Source organism: Phoca vitulina, unplaced genomic scaffold (genome assembly GCF_004348235.1).
Source record: "Phoca vitulina isolate PV1807 unplaced genomic scaffold, GSC_HSeal_1.0 scaffold31, whole genome shotgun sequence".
Classification (NCBI taxonomy): Eukaryota; Metazoa; Chordata; class Mammalia; order Carnivora; family Phocidae; genus Phoca; species Phoca vitulina.
Genome location: NW_022589734.1, coordinates 24,250,725 through 24,271,879, shown reverse-complemented (window position 1 = coordinate 24,271,879; position 21,155 = coordinate 24,250,725). Strand labels below are relative to the sequence as shown.

Genomic DNA, 21,155 nt, shown 5'->3' with positions numbered 1-21,155 from the left:
AATATATCCACAGACCCTAATTTGATTCATAAAGTACTTACACAGTGGCCAAGCTAAGGAAAGCCCAAGGAGAAAAAAATGAAAACACGTTATCAGCAGTAAACAGAACAGAGAAGCTGCAGTCTTTATCAATATACCATGTAAAAAAGCAAGAGTCAGAAAAACACTTCCAACTAAAATCTGCTCCCAAAACCAAAATCAAAAATTTAACTAAGAAGATAACTGATCCTCAGTTACCAAGAACATTCAATTGAATTCACAAGTTATTAAATGCCTAAAACTCCCCCAAAGCTAAAGCTTTCCCAAAACAATAAAAGCTTTTCCATTACTGTAAATGAAAATCCTTTTAAATGAATTTGCATAATTAGAGGCTGTGTCCACATGTGTGCGTGTAAAACTGGTTTTTAAATTACCCTCATTTGGATCCCACACACTAACATTATTTAAAAGAAAGCAAGATCAAAGAGGAGTCAATGTGACTGAATCACTGAATACTTTTTGAAAAGTTAAAAAATAAACTCACATTTCTTTCCACAGAGAAGTGTCCTCTCACTCGAGAACGGTGGAACATTTCAGATGTTACTCATAGTTCTAAGTGAATAGTTGCATCTAATACTCAAATAGCCATAATGGGGACAAGAGAAACAAGGAAAACTAAAATCTAGACAGAACTTTTATTTGGAAAATTCATTTTCCTTTGGGGCACATCTGGGGGCTCAGTCAGTTGAGCGTCCGACTCTTGATTTCAGCTCAGGTCAGGATCAGGGGGCCCAACGGGAAACTGATCCGCGGGGGGTACTACGGTTAGGAACCCCCCCACACACACAGCACACCTGCCTTCGCGCCTCAAAGCTGCGTGAACCACTGTCAAGTTGGACGGAATTGCCTCAGAAGTTCCTATTCGCTTGCAGCAATGTCCTACTCATTACAAATTTTAGTACCGGGGCTCCTCTTTCTACACATCATCAAAACATCTTGCCATGAACTGTGGAACGAGTTTGTGGAACGAGTTTGTGGAACTGTGGAACGGGAAGTTTCTCCTTAAAAGAATTAACTCTACACCCAGACCTACACCTAATTCTCAGCTGTAATTAGCCTTTGAGTCTCCGTTGAAGCCTCGGGGATTTTTCTCTCTCACTTGGAAGGAGAGTGACGTGGAAGAATTCAGTTGCAGCACTTACCTACTCTCCTGAAGTAGGACTGTGAAAAAGATTTCTCAACACAGGCCAAAATGACAGACCCACGGCCTCCCTTCAGGTAGACAGGTACGTGGGGAGAATACATCCGCGTGCCAATTTCACTACTACCATATAAAACAGTTCTGAAATGCTTCTTTTGGAACTAACCTTGAGGGCAATGGAACGCATTTCTTTGAACATCCACACGGATGCTGAATCCTTACCCTTTGAGAGTGAATTAGGATCAGGCACAGGCCATTCACAGACAAGTTGGGCCATAGAGAGTGATATGGTTTTGTGTTCGAAATCAGGTATGACTATAAATGGATGAGACTAATTCTTCTTGAAAGATTTAAAATAGCTTTGAAGGCAATTCCCAAAATGTTTCAGAAAAGGCGGAATATTTATATGGCTTCTAAATAAAAATTTTTCAGAAAGGCCATACTGACCCATGCTGTGAATTCTGACATTCAAAATATGGCTTCACTGTAGTAATCCTCTTCCCTCCCAATTATGGCCCACATGTGCCGGGCTCAGCACGGTGCCAAATACTGTCTCGCAAACTGTTAAAATCTCCATTCCACAGGTGAGAACCAAAGGCTGAAGGAAAGCAAGCCAAGTGGCTGAGCCAGGTTTCAGAGGGCGCCTTTCTGATTCCAAAGTACCCACCCTTTGCAATGACCCCCTTTTGTCTCCCATGACTACTTGTAATCCTATGCAGACACTTAAAAACACTCAAGGGGCGCCTGGGTGGCTCAGTTATTAAGCGTCTGCCTTCGGCTCAGGTCATGATCCCAGGGTCCTGGGATCGAGCCCCGCATTGGGCTCCCTGCTCGACAGGAAGCCTGCTTCTCCCTCTCCCACTCCCCCTGCTTGTGTTTCCTCTCTCGCTGTGTCTCTATCAAATAAATAAAATCTAAAAAAAAACACTCAAGTATAGTTGGCACACAGTGTTACATCTGTTTCAGGTGTATAATATAGTGACTCAACAATTCTATACATTAAATGCTCACAATGGTAAGTGTGGTCACCACCTGATGCCCTACAACATTATTACAATACCATTGATCATATCCCCTTTTCCATCTCTATAAACAATTCCGACTTGAAAGTTACTTTCCTCTCTCCTCCCGATAAACTCAACCATCTTAGATGATGGCCTTTTATCTTCTGTAACACCCATACAAACCTGATTTTAAAATTAACCAGTGGCAAGCAGCTATTTTGTAAATAAAAGGAACTATTTACTTATAAATATACAAAGACTTCACGGTATTTCACACACACAGTAGAGGGGATTGTGTCTACGAGGGCTAAAGACAGAATGAACAGAAAAAAACAGACACATGCATAATTTTAAACTTCCAAGTCGGCCAAAGATTTTTTCTGAGAGCACTACCTAAATTCTGAAGTGTCAAATCATTAAAAGGGTTAGCAGTTAATACTCAAATGGCCAAGCATTCTACACAGATAATATCATAACCCCTCACACCTTTACCAGAGAGATTTACTCTATCGTGGAGAGGAGCAAAGTGAAACCTAGTTAGATTTGGACACCCATCTGTAAGAAGAAAAATGTGGTAAGATGCCTTAATTTAGAAAAGTAATTTGGTGTTTCACCAATTTCCACGAGCAGCAACATAAGGTGACTTTATAAATGTGGCCCCTGGGACTGTGATTCAAGCATTAAGATGGTGGGAGAACATGGCCCCAAGGTAGTCTGGAGGGTCCCCATCTCTCAGCAGTACCGCTGCATCATAGAACCCATAAACGAACGGCCAAAAGGAAGTTGTAATTATCACCATCATAATGGCCAACCCTACCATCAGAGAGCAATCATTTCATCTGGATTCCTGCCTTAGTAAGAAAAAAATTATAAAGGAAAAGTCTAGTAGCCATTGGGGGGAACCATATGAAATTGCCAACAGCCTGCCATTTCTGACCTACAAAAATGTCAATTTTATCAGTTCACCAAATAGAACTGTCTTTGAAAGTTATTCCCAGTTGGATCACAAAGGAGTTTAAAGAACAAGCTACACAGTGATATAACACAGTCTTCTTTGGGCATATGGCACCTGACAACTTATTTGAGAAGAAAATGTCTAATCATACTTGATGTTCTTTTTTTTTTTTTTTTTTTTTTTTTTAAAGATTTTATTTATTTATTTGACAGAGAGAGAGAGCGAGAGCAGGAACACAAGCAGGGGGAGTAGGAGAGGGAGAAGCAGGCTTCCTGCCGAGCAGGGAGCCCGATGCAGGGCTCGATCCCAGGACTCCAGGATCATGACCTGAGCCGAAGGCAGACGCTTAACGACTGAGCCACCCAGGCGCCCCCATACTTGATGTTCTAATAATTACCTACATAATTAACAACAATCAGGAAAGCATACTTTCATCATGACTCTGCCATTAGTAAGCCATTAGTAAGCCAGATTATTTCAGCTTCTTTAGAACTCGCTTTCTTCATCTGTAAGTATGGGAACCAGATGATCACTTACGTCCCTTCCCATTTTGATCACAGAATTAAACAGGAGATGTTGTACTGAGAGCAGTCACTATATTTAATGAGGAAAGTGAAACATCTGGGTCATTCAGTAGTGTCAGCTAGTAGAACAATCAAGTTTATAACAATTTGCTTTTTTTGACAGAATAACCCTTCCTATCCCCATTCTTCTTACTGCTCCCCCCATACAAAAGTTTTTACTACTGCCAGGTCCCGTAAGAAAGTATTAGTAAGCAATTAATTCATATTTCCAGACTCAGTTTCTATTATATGATCTGTCTTTATAAATAAAAGAACACTGGGGGCGCCTGGGTGGCTCAGTCAGTTAAGCGTCCAATTCTTGATTTTGGCTCAGGTCATGATCTCAGGGTTGTGAGATCAAGTCCCACGTTGGGCTCTGTGCTCAGCACAGAGTCTGCTTGAGATTCTCTTTCCCCCTCTCTCTGCCCCTCCAGTTGTGCTCTCTCTAAAATAAATAAATAAATCTTATTGAAAAAAAAAAAAAGAACAGTGATTTACACATGAAAATTTGACAGTGCACTTTTTTAGGGGTTTTGTGGGTTTTGTTTTTTGTTCCTTTTGGCTTTTCTTTTTTCCAAATAAAATGACTAGGTAAATCACACACAGTTGGTATTAACCCCAGCTCAAAATTAAAAAAAAAAAAAATCCTGCACTAACAATTTACATGGTACGATTTCAAACTTGTCAGTTTCTAGAATTTTCAGAGAGGTAAAGCATCAATCTTCAATATTTAGTGTTAGGCTTGGTACCTGGCATTTTGTTAGGAGCTAAGGGAAACACAAAATAAGTAAGACACAAATAGTATCTTCCAGAAAGTTGCAGCCTAGCAGGGAGAGCACACAGGCGCTAATCGAACAGTTGCGCAGGACACCCTATGGGTCACTGTCCAAATGCACATCACCATCATTAAGTACCAGACAATCAGAAAAGAACAAGATCGCCAAGGGCTGAAGCAGTCAGGGGGGAAATTCTACAGACAGATAAGCAACAAAAGCAAAGAACCCTTACGTGCCCCAGATGCCCCAGGAAGCACTTTGCGAAGAAGAACTCCTCTAAACCCCATAAGGAGCCACTGGGAGGGGCACTAACATTGCTCCATTTTGCAGATGCAGACATTGAGGTTTTGCAGTCTTGTCTAATTCATGCGGGACCGCATAGCTAGTAAAGACCAAACTCAGATCGAACCCCAGCAGTCTGGTGCAGGCATGGAGGAGACTGGACTTGAGCTAGATCCTCGGAGAGGGAAGCCTTAGGGAAGAGGGACATGGCAAGTGTGTGGGAGGAGGAGAGAACAGTGGGCAGAAAGGCCCAGGAGCAGGAATGAAGGGACATCACCTCCAGCCCCAGTAAGAAGGAACCACGTACGACGTGCTGAGTAAAGTCAGGCTCTGAAGGGGCCCTGTGGCTTGTACCTGGGTCTTTTCTTACTGGTCTCCACATAAACTGAAAGTCTCAAGACTAAAAGTTCAGGTACCCTCTAAAATGCAGAGGCTCTTAGTCTCAAATTATCTTGGTGTTCTTTGATAGGAAGGGTCTGGAACTGCTGTAATTTTGAGAAGCATCTTAATTTTCCTGTTTTAAATCGAGACATTAAAAAATAAGGCGAATGACAAGACAGTCATTCTCTTGCACACACTCTGAATCCAAGTCAGGTTACACGCATCTGTCCCCTGCGAGGGACATAGAACATTGCATTTTTCATAACGGCAAAGCTAGTCTATGGCTTTTGTATCTCGAGGCTTCATCATAGAATACTTAAGCAACTGGCACGAAGAATGAATAAAAAACAAACAAACCCCAAGTCATTAAAAACACACTTGAATGCTTTCTGAACGGCGTTCTGTGGCTGTTTGTAGATAAAACTTGCAAAATACATAACATCAGAAACTTCTATAAAATGTGTGTTTTTCTGCTTCATTTATACCCTCTGGATTCACAGCATCACACTTTTTCCGGGAAAGAGGCAAAGCAATTTTGAGGCTATCATAATCTCTTCCATCCCGTAGTCTGAACGTGTTCTTACCTCACAATTGCTGAGATCAAGAGAAACCCCCTTCAAGTTATGATTGCAAGCCAGGCCCAGCAACAGCGCTCTGGGGGGAGAAAACACACACATCAGACACAGATTCCAGAGGCTGCACCGAAATACGTTCGCACGCTGAATAAAGCCCAGAAAAGGTCAAGCACCAAGCACCATGTCGGGTTTTAGAATGCCAACTGCATTTCTTCCTCCCAGACACAGTGAGAACTAACGCTGTAACATTCTTCTGTCTGACTCAGAGCAGGCCCATTCCGAATGCTGGGATCGCTGTTCCTATGCAAATAAACCAACAGTGCCCCTAACTGCACACTGAAATTAAACGGTGTTCATCACAGATCAATTCCCACCTGCATCTGCCTGAGAACACCTTTAATATCGTTTAGAAAATTATTAGGCAATTGTTATTAGAGTAGCAAAGTCACACTGGTTTTCTCTAAGGAATAGGTTATGAGGGACTCAGCCTCCGCTGTATCCAGGACCAGAAATTACCGTCTACGGAGAGGGTGTTTTTGTTTTTTTCCCAGCATCTACAGCTGGAGGTAGGAAGACAAGAGCACGGGAGATAAGGCCCAAGTCCGGAGTCCGAGCCCAGGATCCTGCCTGTCTGTCCAGCTATGACAGGCTGGTCTCAGGGCAAAGCACATCACCGTGAAGAGGCATGTTCTGGTCTGCATGCTGAGGAGACTGGACTCATCATGTGGCTCGCATCTCTAAGAGAATGAGTCGGTTCCACCTGCTCCGGTCAGTCCCGTAAAGTCTAACACCCCTCAGCAGGCTTCACCAACAATCTGACACAGGCACACACGTCCATCAATCACGCTGCGGGGATCACAGACCTCAACCGGCCCGGGGAGGAACACACGGGAGAGCACCAGAGGGCTCCTGCTGTCGGGCAAGGGCGATGCATGTGTGTGTGTGTGTGTGTGTGTGTGCGCGCTGTTGGGCAAGGGCAAGTGTGTGTGTGTGTGTGTGCTGTCGGGCAAGGGCGACGCGCGCGTGTGTATGTGTGTGTGCTGTCGGGCAAGGGTGACGCGTGTGTGTGTGTGTGCGCGCGCTATTGGGCAAGGGCAACGTGTGCGTGCGCGTGTGTGTGTGTGTGTGCGCGCACTGTCGGGCAAGGGCGACGTGTGTGTGTGTGTGTTTGCTGTCGGGCAAGGGCAACGTGTGTGTGTGTGTGTGTGTTTGCTGTCGGGCAAGGGCGACGTGGGGGTGTGTGTGTGTGTGTGTTTGCTGTCGGGCAAGGGCGACGCGTGTGTGTGTGTGTGTGTTTGCTGTGTGTGTGTGTGTGTGTGTTTGCGTGCGCGCTGTCGGGCAAGGGCGATGTGGGTGTGTGTGTGTGTGTGTGTGTGTGTTTGCGTGCGCGCTGTCGGGCAAGGGCGGCGTGGGTGTGTGTGTGTGTGTGTGTGTGTTTGCGTGCGCGCACACACCACTGTAAGACAGGCAGACAGGAGGGAGTACTGGGGGGGTGGGGGTGGACCCAAAGCATCAGCTCCTCGGGGGACTACTGGTTCTCAGTGTTCCCATATTCTCCACCTCGTTTGTATACTCCACAAATACCGCGGGGTGAGAGTGAGGTGGGAAGGCACCTCCTTCACACCAGTCTCTGGGATCCCCCCTGCCGGTGACTCTGGCCTCATCCACCCACTGAGCGAGAGAGCTCCCACGGTGCGCGTGGGGCCCGCGAGCTGGGCTGCTTCCAGGGAAGAGTGCTGGAGGCGGGTAGTGCCTTTCTTCTCATTCCTTCAACCCAGTTCACCAGTCCCTTCTTCTAAACACTGGCCGATGAGAAAGGCTGGGCAGATCTCATCTGTGCGCATGCTCCTGTTTTATTACTTATTAAATTGCTTCTCTTTCCCCAACAAGGGCTTCCCCCCCCTTTCCTTCTTGGGGGCAGTACTGAGCCGCCGAAAGCGCCTGGGGCATGGAGAACCCAAAAGCCAGCGCCGAGGTCCTGGCTCTGTACCCACAGTGGGTGGCTCCCAGGACATCACACATCACTTTTCTCTGTCTCGGGTGCTCATCAGCAAGATGGGACAGTCAGCACATTCCCAAAGAGGTCCCTTCGAGTTCTCATATGTGCTGAGTTTCTAGAACCCAGCCACGTATTTTAACGCTCTATTCTTACAATGCTTCCATGGAAGGGAAATTCTTCCTGCTCACCTGACAGGTAGATTAAGGCCAAGGAAACAATGGTGTGCTTTCAGGTATTTAAGGACGGTACAGAAAACCAGTGATGAAGATATAACAGCTCCTGAGACTGGCAAATACAAAGATCCCAAAGCAACCGTAAAACAAAACCAAAGGGAACAATGACGAAGCCTAGCTCGCACCGGGGAAAGCTCCACGGCAGGAAGCGCTGTTACTCTTCACGCAGTGATGGAAAAATGGCCTTAACGATTGTCCTCTCCAATCCTCCATCATTACTGCAACACTGGTTAAGAGAAGAATTTGCATTTCATTTCACCGGCTCTGGATATGTGATGCTAGTTAGCATTTTGAGAAGCTCATGCAATAGGTTTCTTAAAAATACTCAGCCTGGGAGACGGGGAGAAGGGGGGCCATGTGACAGGGAGCAAGGAAGGGCACAGGGAAGCAGGAACGGGGGAAGAAAGCAAAAGCGCCAGCATGAGCAGTAAATAGGACCCCAGGCCTTGCTCTGAGTGACGCAGAAGCATCCTCAGGACGCACAAGAACCACACTGAAGATTTTAGGAAACACAAGGAACAATGTCACCATGTTCTTTACTAAAACCCCTGTGGCCTGACAAGTCTGCAAGGAAAAAGCACAGCTATGAAGTAAGCGGTCATAGTCTTTCGTTGTTTTTGAAGAAGCCCCAGATTGTGGGAGACTTCTGCAGAACATGGTGATGCCCAAACTTAGAAGGTTTCTCTCAAAAGCATTTGCATTGCTTTAGCATATTCTCTTATGGCTGCTGACCTCCAACCCCTCAACAAGTGAGGGTCTCCGTCCGCCCCTCTTGGTGCAGGGGAAGGTGGTGGGGCAGGCACGTCGGGAGCCTAGTGGCCGCTGGTGGGCACCACGATGTGCCTCCCAGAACCCCCTCAGCAGTCAGTCCTCCTCCGGGGCGCGACCTCGGCCAAAGAAACGTGCCTCGCCCAGGCCACATCCTTCCAGAGGCAGACTATACCAAGGACCGATCGACACGGGGTAGAAAATCCGAGTCTCTGTCCCCTACATGCTATGCTCCATCTCAAAGTCTGCTTCCCGAGAAACCCGACCTGTGACCGTGAGTTTGGGCAAATTACTGAGCTTCTGGGGCCTCCATCTCCTCAACTCCAGACTAGGAATCACAACACCTGCTCACAACTGCTGTCAACATCAAAGTGGGAGCCTTTTCCCTCACGTTAAGATTTTTATTAAGTGAAACACAGAGCTGAAGAGATTACTGACAGGACACTATTAAATATTCACATAAATAACAGCTGGTCACAAGATTTAACAATTACAAAATAACTTTGAGGCATAATTTTTATCAGCAAGTCTCTATAATAAACAGTACAGTAAAATCCAGTATTGTGGTGGTGTGGAATATTCTATAAAATCACTAATGCTAATCAATGAAGAGCTACTCTGTATTGCACAGGATCAAGAACACTGAAAGAATTGGAATACTGTGCACCTGTCAGTAACTTTTGAATAAGCAGATCTCTTATTGGTACTCTGAGGGCAAGGATCAAGTCTGGATCTGCTTTCTACCCAGTGCCCTCCTCATATCTGGCACATTGTAAATGCACAATAAGTATTAGTTGAATAAATGAATGAAGTAAATATGACTAAATTATAATGGATCCCCCTTTAGAATACTGATTCCGAAGTTAGTTTGATTGATATCCACACAAACAGCCTCATCATGAGACTTTTACTATCTGAGCTGTTACATCTACAGACCTCTAATACATTAACTCAATGTTTAAAAAAGAAAAGGCCTGCCATACACCATCAGATTTCTTTCTTAGCACTTGACTAGATCTACTGTCCTTAAAGACATCCATTGTTTTGGTCTTATGGTGCCATATGAGATACTGCAATCAATTTCACACCTCTCAAAAAGAAGAAAGCAAGTCACAAATTAGATAAAGATTAATTTTCTAGTAAAATGAATAGCAGACACTGATTTTAACATGTCATACAAATTACAAGGGAAAAATTAAATGCTGATTTACATGCCAACTAGGGAAAGGAGAAATCTGTGCATGCATTTGGGAGCATGCGACCTGTACACATTTGTAACTACCTGAAAATACGTTTTTTAGACTTGTAGAGAATTTGATTCTATGGCCCTTCTGATTATTTCTGGCAATGGTGAACAGAAACTTCAAGGATGACAAATTATCCTCAAACTTTATTTTAAAGAGTTTAACTTCACCGCTAGGGATATTAACCCATTAACTAAGTTGACTGCCAAGTAAACACACCAAACAGACAGCTTCTACTGACCTAAGTAATTCAGGAACTAAAGCGTCTAAAAACTGATTCTGTTGCATACACACTGTGTATAGAGTTTATTATGGTTAGGAGAAATATGGAGAAGAAATATTGACTAGAACACACACATGAAAATACCTAAAGTGGGCTGAACAGAGGTTAACATAAAGTCAGTGGTACCTGGGAACACAACTTTTACAGATCAGTGACAACTGCCAAGGTCATAACCCAAAGAAAGATTTTTTTTTTTTCCATAGAAGACGCAATAATATCAATAGTGCACAATGTACTCAAAAAAGAATGTGATTTCCTTTTGTGCCCCAAAGTGAGAAAGGCATTTTCATCTGCTTGGCCTGCTTTAGGATTACGTGTCTTCTTCTTCCCTTCCCTCAAGCACATTCATAATCACAAACTGAATGTTAAAAGCTCTGGAGAAAATGAATTAACGACTCACTTTAACGGCTCAGGAGACAGTTTTGTGCCTGAAAGGTTGAGCTGCATCAGAGACAGAGAGCTACTGAAGAACTGTTTGAAGGACGGGGGTACTTCTTTTCCTTTCCTGAAAAACAAAACACAAGAGTCATACCACCAGCAGTTATACTTGGGGTTGGGTACCCCACTTCCAGACTAGCAAAATTACCTGTTGGTTATTCAGACACTGGGGAAAAAAAATCCATGAATCCATTATATTTTCAGTAGAAATTTAAAGGTAAAAAGAAACAAAATGTCTGGAAGCTAAATAAATCCAATACCATCAAAAGAACAATGCAAGAGAAGTTAAGACATTTCATTTAAGTCCTTAAAACCACTGCCATTCTTTGTAGCCAATGATCTCAAAATGTGTTTTACCCATAGATCTCCTTGTTTGAATTTTTAAGAAATTGGGAGGTCAAAGAGGATGTCTATTTCTCACAATTTAATGAGCTTTCCCTCTGGGTGGCACTGAATCCTAAGGATCGTTATGTGCACTTGGCAAAACTCTCAGATGCAGCCTGTCTCAGATGCAACAAGATGTGACCTAATGGCGAACTCAGGAACAACAGAGAAAGTCTGACTGGCATGAAGCCTGCGTGGCAAAGATCCTGCTCAGCTCCTACATCCATAGGGCAAATCTAATCATTTCAGGCCAAATATTCAAAAAAAGACAAAACTCCAAAGAGATGGCTATAAACTACAAATACATGCCCTTGTTGTTACAGCAGAAATCCTACATCTCAAAAAGAAAGTAGAGTCAACGCCACACTAGGGCTTTGGGAAAACAAGACCCCAGAGTCAAAGTTGGAATGTGAACCCTTTGCTTGTTTTGTTCTATCTGCTAGAAGTGATGGCAGGATTGAGTAAGTCCACATGCGTGAAGCACTCAGCCTGATGGAGAGTAAACACTCATTTAATGGTAGTTATTTATACTCTGTGGGCAGATTCAGAGTCTCAGGGCAGAGGCCAGGCTAGCAGTCTAGCTCACCCACATAACATTCAACAATATTTCTTGTACAAAGGTCCAGGAAAACCTATGTTAGAAAAAGGTTTTAAACAAGATAATTTTAGGCTACCTGAGAAGAACTACCTAAGCAACCAGAATCTCTAAGAGGTTGAAAATAAATTTAAGAGGAAAGAAAATTCTGGTAGAATATATATTAGATGTGTCCAATGAACTCTGGCTCCAAATAGTGAAACAATATAAGCTTGTATACTCCTGTTCGTTTTCGATGAGCAAATGTTAAAATACTCTCTGAAGGGGCACCTGGCTGGCTCAGTCAGTTAAGCGTCTGCCTTCGACTCAGGTCATGATCCCAGGATCCTGGGATCCAGCCCCGCATCGGGCTCCCTGCTCAGTGCAGAGTCTGCTTCTCCCTCTCCCTCTGCTCCTCCACCCTCCGCTCATGCTCTCTCTCTCACTCTCAAATAAAATCTTAAAAAAAAAAAAACTCTCTGAATATACTTCTCCTCCTACTACTTTGTCTGGGTCTCTACTGTACCAATGTTTCCAAATATTCACTGCCCCTTTCTGTGGGAGGACGATGCTTCATCCCCCTGCTGCTGGCAGGCATGGCCATGCGAGTCCCTTTGGTCAAGGGGACATCACATCAGACAGAAGTGATGTGTGTGACTTCCAGAGAGAAGCTGCACCAGCCAGTATGAGCTGTGACTCTTTTTCCTCTGCTACGTGGCTAGAGATCTGCCTTTCAGATTAATGGCAATGTGGCCAGCCCACAAGGGACATGTCACAAGACTACCACTGCTGAAAGCCATGGAGATGGGGGTGGGGAGCCACACAGAGCAACCTAACATACCCTGACTGACACACTTATGAACAAAAGTACGAACAGCCTGGCTGACAGTCCACAGCTCCGTGTAAAGGCATCAATTCCAAGATAATTACTAAGGGCTTGCTAGGACTGTATTTAGGTGAGCTGCTGGGTGTTTAATCACAACCTCTCATTTGGATGACAAGCTGATTTGTTAGTACAGTCCCGCTCTGTAAGCTTAACAGCTCTACTGAAGACGAGTCAGCACAGAGAAGGCGCCAGGGTGGCTCAGTCAGTTAAGCGGCCGATTCTTGATTTCAGCTCAGGTCACGATCTCAGGGTCCTGGGATCGAGCCCCGCATCAGGCTCCGTGCTCAGTGGGGAGTCTGTTTATCTCCCTCTCCCTCTGCCCATCCCACCACCCACGTGCATGCGCTCTCTCTCTCTAATAATCTTAAAAAAAAAAAAAAGACCATTCATCACAGAATTCATAGTATATGAGCCCAAAAAAGCTGATTATGTGAAAATTTTTATCTTCTATGACATCATCTTCCCAACCCAGCTGCTCAGTCCATCCCAGCTTCCCGCAAAGCATGGCTTCTTAAAAGGCTTTCAAATACATGAGGTGACTGGGTAGTCTCCATCAATGCCTTGAAGAAAACCCCCAACTTCTCCCACCGTTACAAACGCCCCACACTCTCTGACCGTGTCTTAGTCTGTTGAGGTGCTTGTAGCATATTTTTGCTCCTGTAAAGATTCACCTCACTGTTGAAATAATGGACTGACTGTGCTTTAAAACATAGAATAATTTACTTGCAAGGCACAGCTGTCCAATAAAGCCGGCTGAACAAGCGAACGTTCCAAACAAGTGAGGGTTATCCCTCTGAATATATAAAGTTTTCAAAATGGTAACTTATTAAAAGGGAGGTATTTCTAGTAGTCAGCAATTCTCCCTATTATTAAAAAGCACATAATGACGAAAATATGGTTTATGATTATGGTCATCATTACAAGTGCTAAGTACTGTATTAATTCATTAGATGGTCCCAGAATTTCACAGGTACATAACCCATTTACTTTTGATAACTTTTCTTTCTTTTCCCTCCATTCTAAGTCGCTGCTGTTTGTGAATACTTTCTGTTTCTAATCTAACGCCCTACACTGCAAACAATTCTAAGTCAGGAAGGTAGAAGTGAGGTGCTCAGGCTAGCCCTACAATTCTACACATTAAAATTCATGAATCTGGGGGCGCCTGGGTGGCTCAGTCAGTTAAGCGGCCGACTCATGATTTTGGCTCAGGTCATGATTTCGGCTCAGGTCATGATTTCACGGTCGTGGGATCGAGCCCTGCATCGGGCTCCATGCTCAGCATAGAGTCTGCTTGAGATTCTCTCTCTCCCTCTCTCTCTGCCCCTCCCTCCTGCGTGCTCTCTCTCTCTAAAATAAATAAATCAATCTTATTAAAAAAAAATCATTAAAAAAAAAAAATGCATGAGTTTGGGACCGGCCATACTCTTTGCTCCCCAGAGGGAGTTTATAGTTGCTTCCAAGTTCATTGTTGAGAAGTCCCTCTAAAAGAGCTTTTACTATATTAAGAGAAGAGTGCCCATCCTCATGGGACAAGCAGTTATTAGACAGTTCACATAGCAGGCTGGGGCGATTGCTAAGAACATCCATCATACTGCAGTGAAAAAATACAACAAAAACTTGCACTTTCAAGGCCTTGTATTCACGATTATGGTTTAAGGCCACCTCCCTTCACGCACAACACGCATCCTTTATCGCTCTGTTTTCAGATCACCACAACCTCCTCTGGGAGGAAGACACTCCTAGATGACAATGGTGGCAGGTAAAAAGCCATACCGGTGAGAAAAGACAGCTCTGGAGAGATTGAGCACGGCTAAATACTGGAGGCATCCCCGGAGAAGAGCCGTGCAGACCTGAGAAAGAGAGAAAGCACTCTTAGTTTCCAATATTTCAAGGCCTAAGAGAATGTTTTATTAGAGAGAAAAGCCTCTCTCTATCACCCCTAAATGGCTGGTCTGACACCCCATCAAGAACACATTACCATGTCCAGGGAACATTCTGTATTGGATAAATCCAGATGAGCAATGGCATTTGGCTGGGCCAAAAAACTGTACATGTACTTGAAATAAAAAACAAAAAAACAAACATATTAGGATCTGGAAACATAGACACACACGTTAATATTTTAAAAAGAAGTTGCCCAAATCCTCCCATAACCATTCTCTACTCTTCCCAAGAGGATGAGCAGAATTTCATGTCATTCCATGGCTTTCCCCGAGAGCAAAGTTCCAAAGAATATTTAAAATGAAAGTATGTTTGAGTTAAAAAAAAAAAAAAAAGGCCAAATGAACTCTTGGCTGCCAAACCCCCTTTTGTTACACATGACTTAGTTTTCCTGATTAGCTCCATTTTTATAATTTTGGAGCAGTGCTAATTAATTTTAACTGCTGAGATTAAAAGACCACCTGAATAGCACTCACCCTATCAAAATGCTAATCACTTTTGAAAGTGCTCAAAGATCCACTAATTTGAATTTGAACCATCAGATGGTCTTGGGCTATACTCTCTTCCATCCAAGACAATGATTTCTTCTATCCTTAGTTACTTCCAAAATCTAACAAGAAAGGGTCTGATGGCACTATTAGTTTAGGTTTTGTTTTGTTTTTTTTTTTAAATCTCATACACAGGGGGCGCCTGGGTGGCTCAGTCGTTAAGCATCTGCCTTTGGCTCAGGTCATGGTCCCGGGGTCCTGGGATCGAGCCCCGCATCGGGCTCCCTGCTCGGCGGGAAGCCTGCTTCTCCCTCTCCCACTCCCCCTGCTTGTGTTCCCTCTCTCGCTGTGTCTCTCTGTCAAATAAATAAATAAAATCTTTAAAAAAAAAAATCTCATACACAGTTCAGACATGTCAGGTTTCAAAGGGTCACAATGCCTAAACTCTCCCCTTATTCCTGTGCAAGGCCATCAAAACAATACACGTACTCTGTTCTTCTCTACTTGCCCCGAGTAGCAACTGCTAGAGTCCACCAATAACAAACCGAGCCCAAGCTCCTGCCACCAGGAAAATAGCTAAATTCTCCTTGGCTTCTCCGGATGCCACCAGATCCTTGCAAAACCAAACTAGCTTACATCGAGATGTCCTCGTCCTTAGCAAAGACTCACAGGGCAGTGGCTTAGCTCTATCATGCTTGAGCAAAATCCTCTCTACCAAGGAATTCAGAAAAGCAAAAGATTAGCCCGTAAATACTTGAGAATAACTAGACACACACAACAGACTGGATTATGAGAAGTTCTGATCCAGAAAAATAACTTGCTCTCACTTCGGTAAAGATCTCTGCCTCTCTCGGGCTTTGCCTGGCATGTGGTTTTCCTCTTGGCCACCAGCTGGGGGAGCTCTAATCATCCGTGACTGGTGACAAGACCCTACTTGGCCAACACCTCTCCAAAGAGGCAGGTCCAGCTAGGCTGCTGGCCCTGAAGGCAGGGGCCGGGTAAGCCCCTCCCTGCACCTGCTGCAGGGCTCCCAGAACCTCCCAGAACCTGTCCAGGGCTGGGAGCCCACTCACGCAGGCCTCACGGTTCCACTTCTCTTTCCCCAGAGGCAAGCCGGAACAAAACCCACCCTCGGCCACCCTCAGACCCACTCCTGGGCTACTTTGCTACCTTGAGTGACTACGAATGCCCCTATGTTGGCAGACTCTTATTACTTAATCTTCGGGCTCCTCTTTTATCCCTCTATTTCTCTAGTTTGCCACCATAATGTCTTAGTTTCCCATCGGACTCCCGGTTTCATCTTGGGAGGGAGCAGATTTATGAATCATCACTGAAGGTGATAGCTAACATGGGGCAATGCACCGAAAAAGTCACGGCACACCAGGACACAGGATTGCTTAAAATGGGTTCAAGTATCAGAGAGAGGGAAGAAATCCTACAAAAAGGACTGTGGCAGTATTCCCTGCCTTACAGGGAAATTAAAATAAGAGAAATGGGACTAAATTTCAAAATGGTTTTCAACCCCATAGAGAGGTAGAACACACATGAAGGCCCTTAGAAGACGCACACTTGTTGTAGGCTCTACGTGGTAAGGGAGCATTTCTTCTAAATTCTATCACGATGACCAGAGGGGACAACTCACCAAATCTGACACTGAGATCATACCTAATTCACTGCACCAATAAGATCTGCCAAACATTTATATTACTGATTCAGCTGCACGAAAAATCTTTTCTTTGAGGGGAAACTTTTTGCCATCAAACTCGAACTTATTTAAAGAGTGGCCCCAGTGTATTCCCAACCCTTCCCTCTCTCTACCGTATTCATGGAATATAGGACTGGACTTTATCGCAATATCCTCTTTCAATTGCAAACTATTAAAAAAAAAAAAAAAAACTACCTGTCTTAACAATATTATTTAATGATGAAGTCATTCAGTTTACATTTCTAATCTTTCTTATCAGGCAATTTTAAGAGGTCCAATAATGGTTAAAATGAAGGGGAAAAAAGGTCCTTTAGAAAAAAAAGTGTTTCCAAAAAGAATTCACACTTTAGCAACATTCAGTTAACAGGAGAAAACATCTATGCGCTAAACTACATTTAATTAAGGACGGCTCTGGGCTTTTTCTCTAAAACACATCCTAAGCTCATAACTAAATGGTCTGAAAGTATCATGATGAGGGGAGCTGAGGAAAGCCATATTTGCAAATTCTGCCAGGCTTATGCAATACAGCGCCTTTGAACATGACCGGGAGGAAAGGGAAACTTACCGAGAGGTCGTCTCCGCGAAGGACATTCCCTGAGAGGTCGAGATGGGTAAGGGTGGTGGCGGTCAACGGGTTGGCACTGAGTGACTGAGAAAGGCTATTCACCCCTGCAACATGAAGAAGATCCAGCTCAGTTTCCACTCCAGGAAACAAAAGGAGGCTTGGGAGTGTCTATAAATGGCCCCGTCAAACTGCAGGACTGAGATTAGCACAAGTAGGGTCCCCAAAGGTAGGACTGTCTTCTTCTGACCTCCCCTCGGGGAGAGCAGGGGAGTGACGGACACAGCCATCTCCCTGAGCAGGACAAAGAGACAGAACTAGCTTCGTTCTGCTCCACGTCTGACGTGGATGGAAAGGATCTGACTTGGAAGTCCTAGAAGGATGCACGCACGGATGCACACAAGTCTAACTGGTCATTTCTGTCTCTCTTAATTCTGCTCGGTGTTCCTGACTTAATGTATGGGATTTAAGTGACGCAGGTGCGCGTTCAGGCACTTCTCACTAATTAAAGTACTTAGAAGTTAATATGAGTCAGATAACTGTTCTACCTAATATGTCATACTCAAGGCAGAATTCAGAGGGAAATGGATTTTTACAAAGACTGAGAACATGATTTGTATACCATATAAGAAGCAATTGAAAGGAAAAATGGGTAATTGACACTCCATACACTATTTACACACATAACATAAACGGCTCGAGTCAAAGTCAACTGCACTGAACTGAACGGGTTATTACCACCTCAAAAAACAAAGAATAAATACATGAGGAGGGCAAGGGTGTTCTGCGAGGTGAGAGCCACGTTCTTTCTCTATGTGGGTAACAGTCACGGAGCCACATCTATTGGTGGGTTCTCCTCAAGCCACTTCTCTCCACGGGGGAAGGAGAGGCTCCAGAAGGCGGTCACTACAAAATGGGAGCCCAGAAGAGTCTGGCTGCTCACCGGGATTTGAAGAGGTCAATATTCACAATAGCACTGATGCTCATTCTTAGGGTAACAGGGATAGGAGACATAGCAAAGCTCTTCATGTTTCTACAGTTCACAGTTCCAGTTTGTATATTTTGGAAATACGGCGATTTCTAAACTGGATATACATTCATAAATTTTTTTTTCAGTAAAATTCTTAAAAATCCCAACCTGTCTTGAGCACCCTACAGGGACACAGGGAAGGGGGCTTTGGTCCACACTTGCATAGACCTTCCCTGGGATAAGGGACGGGGGTAGGGCCTGCCAGTAGGAGACAGAATTGGTCACAGCAGCAGGATGAAGCAAGGCACTCCAAGAAAAAAGCAGAGGGTCCCAAGGACAGCCCCGCACTGGAGCAGGTCTCTGCTCTAAGTTTAGAATGTTTGGTGCATGGACTGATGAAAGGGTTATTATCTCATCCTCCAGCTTTGGGGGGTTACAAAACCGACTGCAGTAGGTACGTGTCTGATAAAGAAGACTGAGCCAGTTCTCAGGGGTGACTGTTCCTCTGGATACTGCAGACAGAGAAGAGACAGAAGTGGAGAGTGAAAAATATTTTAGTCAAGTACCAGGAAGAAGTTCTTGGCTATCAATTCAACATTTGTTAAGTGCTCATAAAATGTTTATAAAATGCTGGGGATTGGGAAATAAATGTAAATGAGGCCCCTTCGTTGTCCTTGAAAAGCTCAAAGACCATCAAGAAGGAAACTAAGTAAATTCCAGCATGAAAAATCAGCACTCCGCAAGGAATATTTATTCACTGCAACAAAAGTTTATCTAAGACCAACTGTCCAGCCGGCATGGGCTTCTGAGACCCAGGGAATACTACGTTACCCTCGAAAGGCTAGTGCAATGAGAGACACAAATAATAATCCAGAGAGGTCGGTTCTATCAAACAGGTAAAAAACAGGAGCTTGGCAATGAAGGACGTGGAGATTTGATTAATTACGCTAGATAAAAGGAACTTGCAATGGCCTACAGAAGGTTAATTTCTGGAGGTAACATCTATGATTGCTTCAGTGACCAAATTCTTTCATGAGTAGTTATTAGTAGTACTCGTGTATTTTGTAATGGAATAATTGAGTCCCAAGCATGGAGAACACCAGACGGTCTCTCATCAAAAAAATCATGTGTAAAATCACTTCCTTAGTGAGGTAGAACAAAACTCAATAAAAAAATTCCAAAATTAGAAGGTCAAATTAGTCTTGACAGGAAAAGGCTCCTTGACAAGTGTGGGCGCTTGGCAGTGGCCAAAGTCTGAACGGAATCGGGAGAGAACTGTATTCTCAGCTCAGCTTCATGCTACTCGAACAGAATGGAGGACCTCCTCCCCCACCTCGTGAGCCCACATCCACGTGAGGCCTACGTTAACAGGCACACTATCAGCAGGAAATTACAAAAATACAGGATGGGAAAAAACCAGGGCTCTGAGAGCCCAAACTAAACACGGATTTACATGCCATTCTCGATTCTGGCTTTCTAGTGATTTTGACCATTCTTCGTATTTATTACTGGAGTGTTTACAGCTGGAAAAAGGTGCTACCAGATGGCCCTGCATTGACATAATCTGGCAACCAGCAGGATATTTACTAGAAATCCAGAAAACTATCATTTAGCTAACATCTGAGGACCAGAAAGAGTATTTGGAGACAGTGGGGATGTCATGGAAAGATTTAAAAAAAAAAAAATCTGTCTTGAATTACAGAGCCATGAATATACATGTTTTCATAGAACTAAAATACAAATGTTAGTCAAATTCAGCAAAAGATTAAAACTGCAGTGTAATCTGAGTTACTGTGACTCTTCAAACCTTTCAGATACTATAAGAAAATCTGCAAGAATAATGAAATCCTTTAAGAAATCCTTTTTATTAAAAACAAAACAAAAAAAAAACCCAACATTTTAACACATACATCTCTTAGGAAGGGCAGCTTAAAATTCCTTGGGTCAGAATATCATTAAACTATATTAATTCTCAAAACACACACATTAAGGTACACAAACTTTATGGCAGAGAAAAGATAAATGTGGCGTGAAGACCTTTATCTGTGAAGGGCATGGGGAACATGGGTCCGTCCTCACTCACGAGAAAGCTGAGGACCTCTGCTCTGCCTGGGGGACCTCCCACCCTCATGACACCTGGAGGGATAGGAACACAGTGACTGGTGGCATAGAGGTACCCCATACCAGACACTTGTCCTTGGGAGGATAAATGATCACCACATCCCTCTATTTGTCTCACAGTCATGAACAAATAAATTAAAATAAATAAATTCATGTTTTGGGGTTTTTTTAAACACCTCTATCGTAAAAAAAAAAGGGTTGGACCACATAGCACGGTGATGACAGTTAATACTGTATTGTGTATTTGAACGCTGCTGAGAGTAGATCTCAAAAGTTCTCATCACAGGGTAAAAGAAATTGGAACTGAGTGTTGACAGATGTTAACTAGACTTATGGTGGTGATCATTACACAATATGTAGGTATCAAATCATTATGTTGTACACCTGAAACTAATATAATGTTGTATGTCAATCATATCTCAACAAAAAACAAATAAATTTTAAAAAGTTATACTATAGAGCATGTGATAAATGATTAATACGTTTAGTATGTAGGGAATATATATAAATTAAGAAAGAAGATTAACATTGCAAATAGAGAGGTAACAAAGGATGGAAACTAGCAACTTCCTCCAAAAGAAAGACAATTGACTAAGAAATGGGAGGGTGTGGGGGGTGATGGTGGGGAGAGAATTCACCTAAGCAGTAAGTGAAGAAACTAAAATTCAAATATCAGAACACTTCAAGGCTTAGTCGGTTAACCATCTGACTCTTGGTTTCAGCTCAGGTCATGATCTCATGGGTTGTGAGATCAAGCCTCACATTGGGCTCCCCGTTCAGCAGGGAGTCTACCTGAAGATTCTCTCCCTCTGGTCTTCTCCCCACTCATGCATTCTCTCTCTC

The 21,155-nt window shown here is 43.7% G+C and overlaps 1 protein-coding gene across 13 annotated transcripts in view; it reads right to left on the bottom strand.

Moving 5' to 3' along the window:
* Window positions 1-21,155, bottom strand: part of CARMIL1 (capping protein regulator and myosin 1 linker 1) — a 306,714-nt gene that overhangs the window by 110,404 nt on the left and 175,155 nt on the right. For 10 of the 13 annotated variants that reach the window (XM_032424759.1, XM_032424754.1, XM_032424755.1 and 7 more), the window contains 6 exons: window positions 17,225-17,328; window positions 14,504-14,581; window positions 14,299-14,375; window positions 10,644-10,748; window positions 5,726-5,795; window positions 42-53 (listed from right to left, as the gene is read on the bottom strand). In XM_032424759.1, the coding sequence (XP_032280650.1) occupies window positions 42-53; window positions 5,726-5,795; window positions 10,644-10,748; window positions 14,299-14,375; window positions 14,504-14,581; window positions 17,225-17,328 (446 nt within the window). The remainder of the gene's footprint in view (window positions 1-41; window positions 54-5,725; window positions 5,796-10,643; window positions 10,749-14,298; window positions 14,376-14,503; window positions 14,582-17,224; window positions 17,329-21,155) is intronic. The other 3 variants (XM_032424756.1, XM_032424758.1, XM_032424762.1) reach the window with 1 other exon arrangement.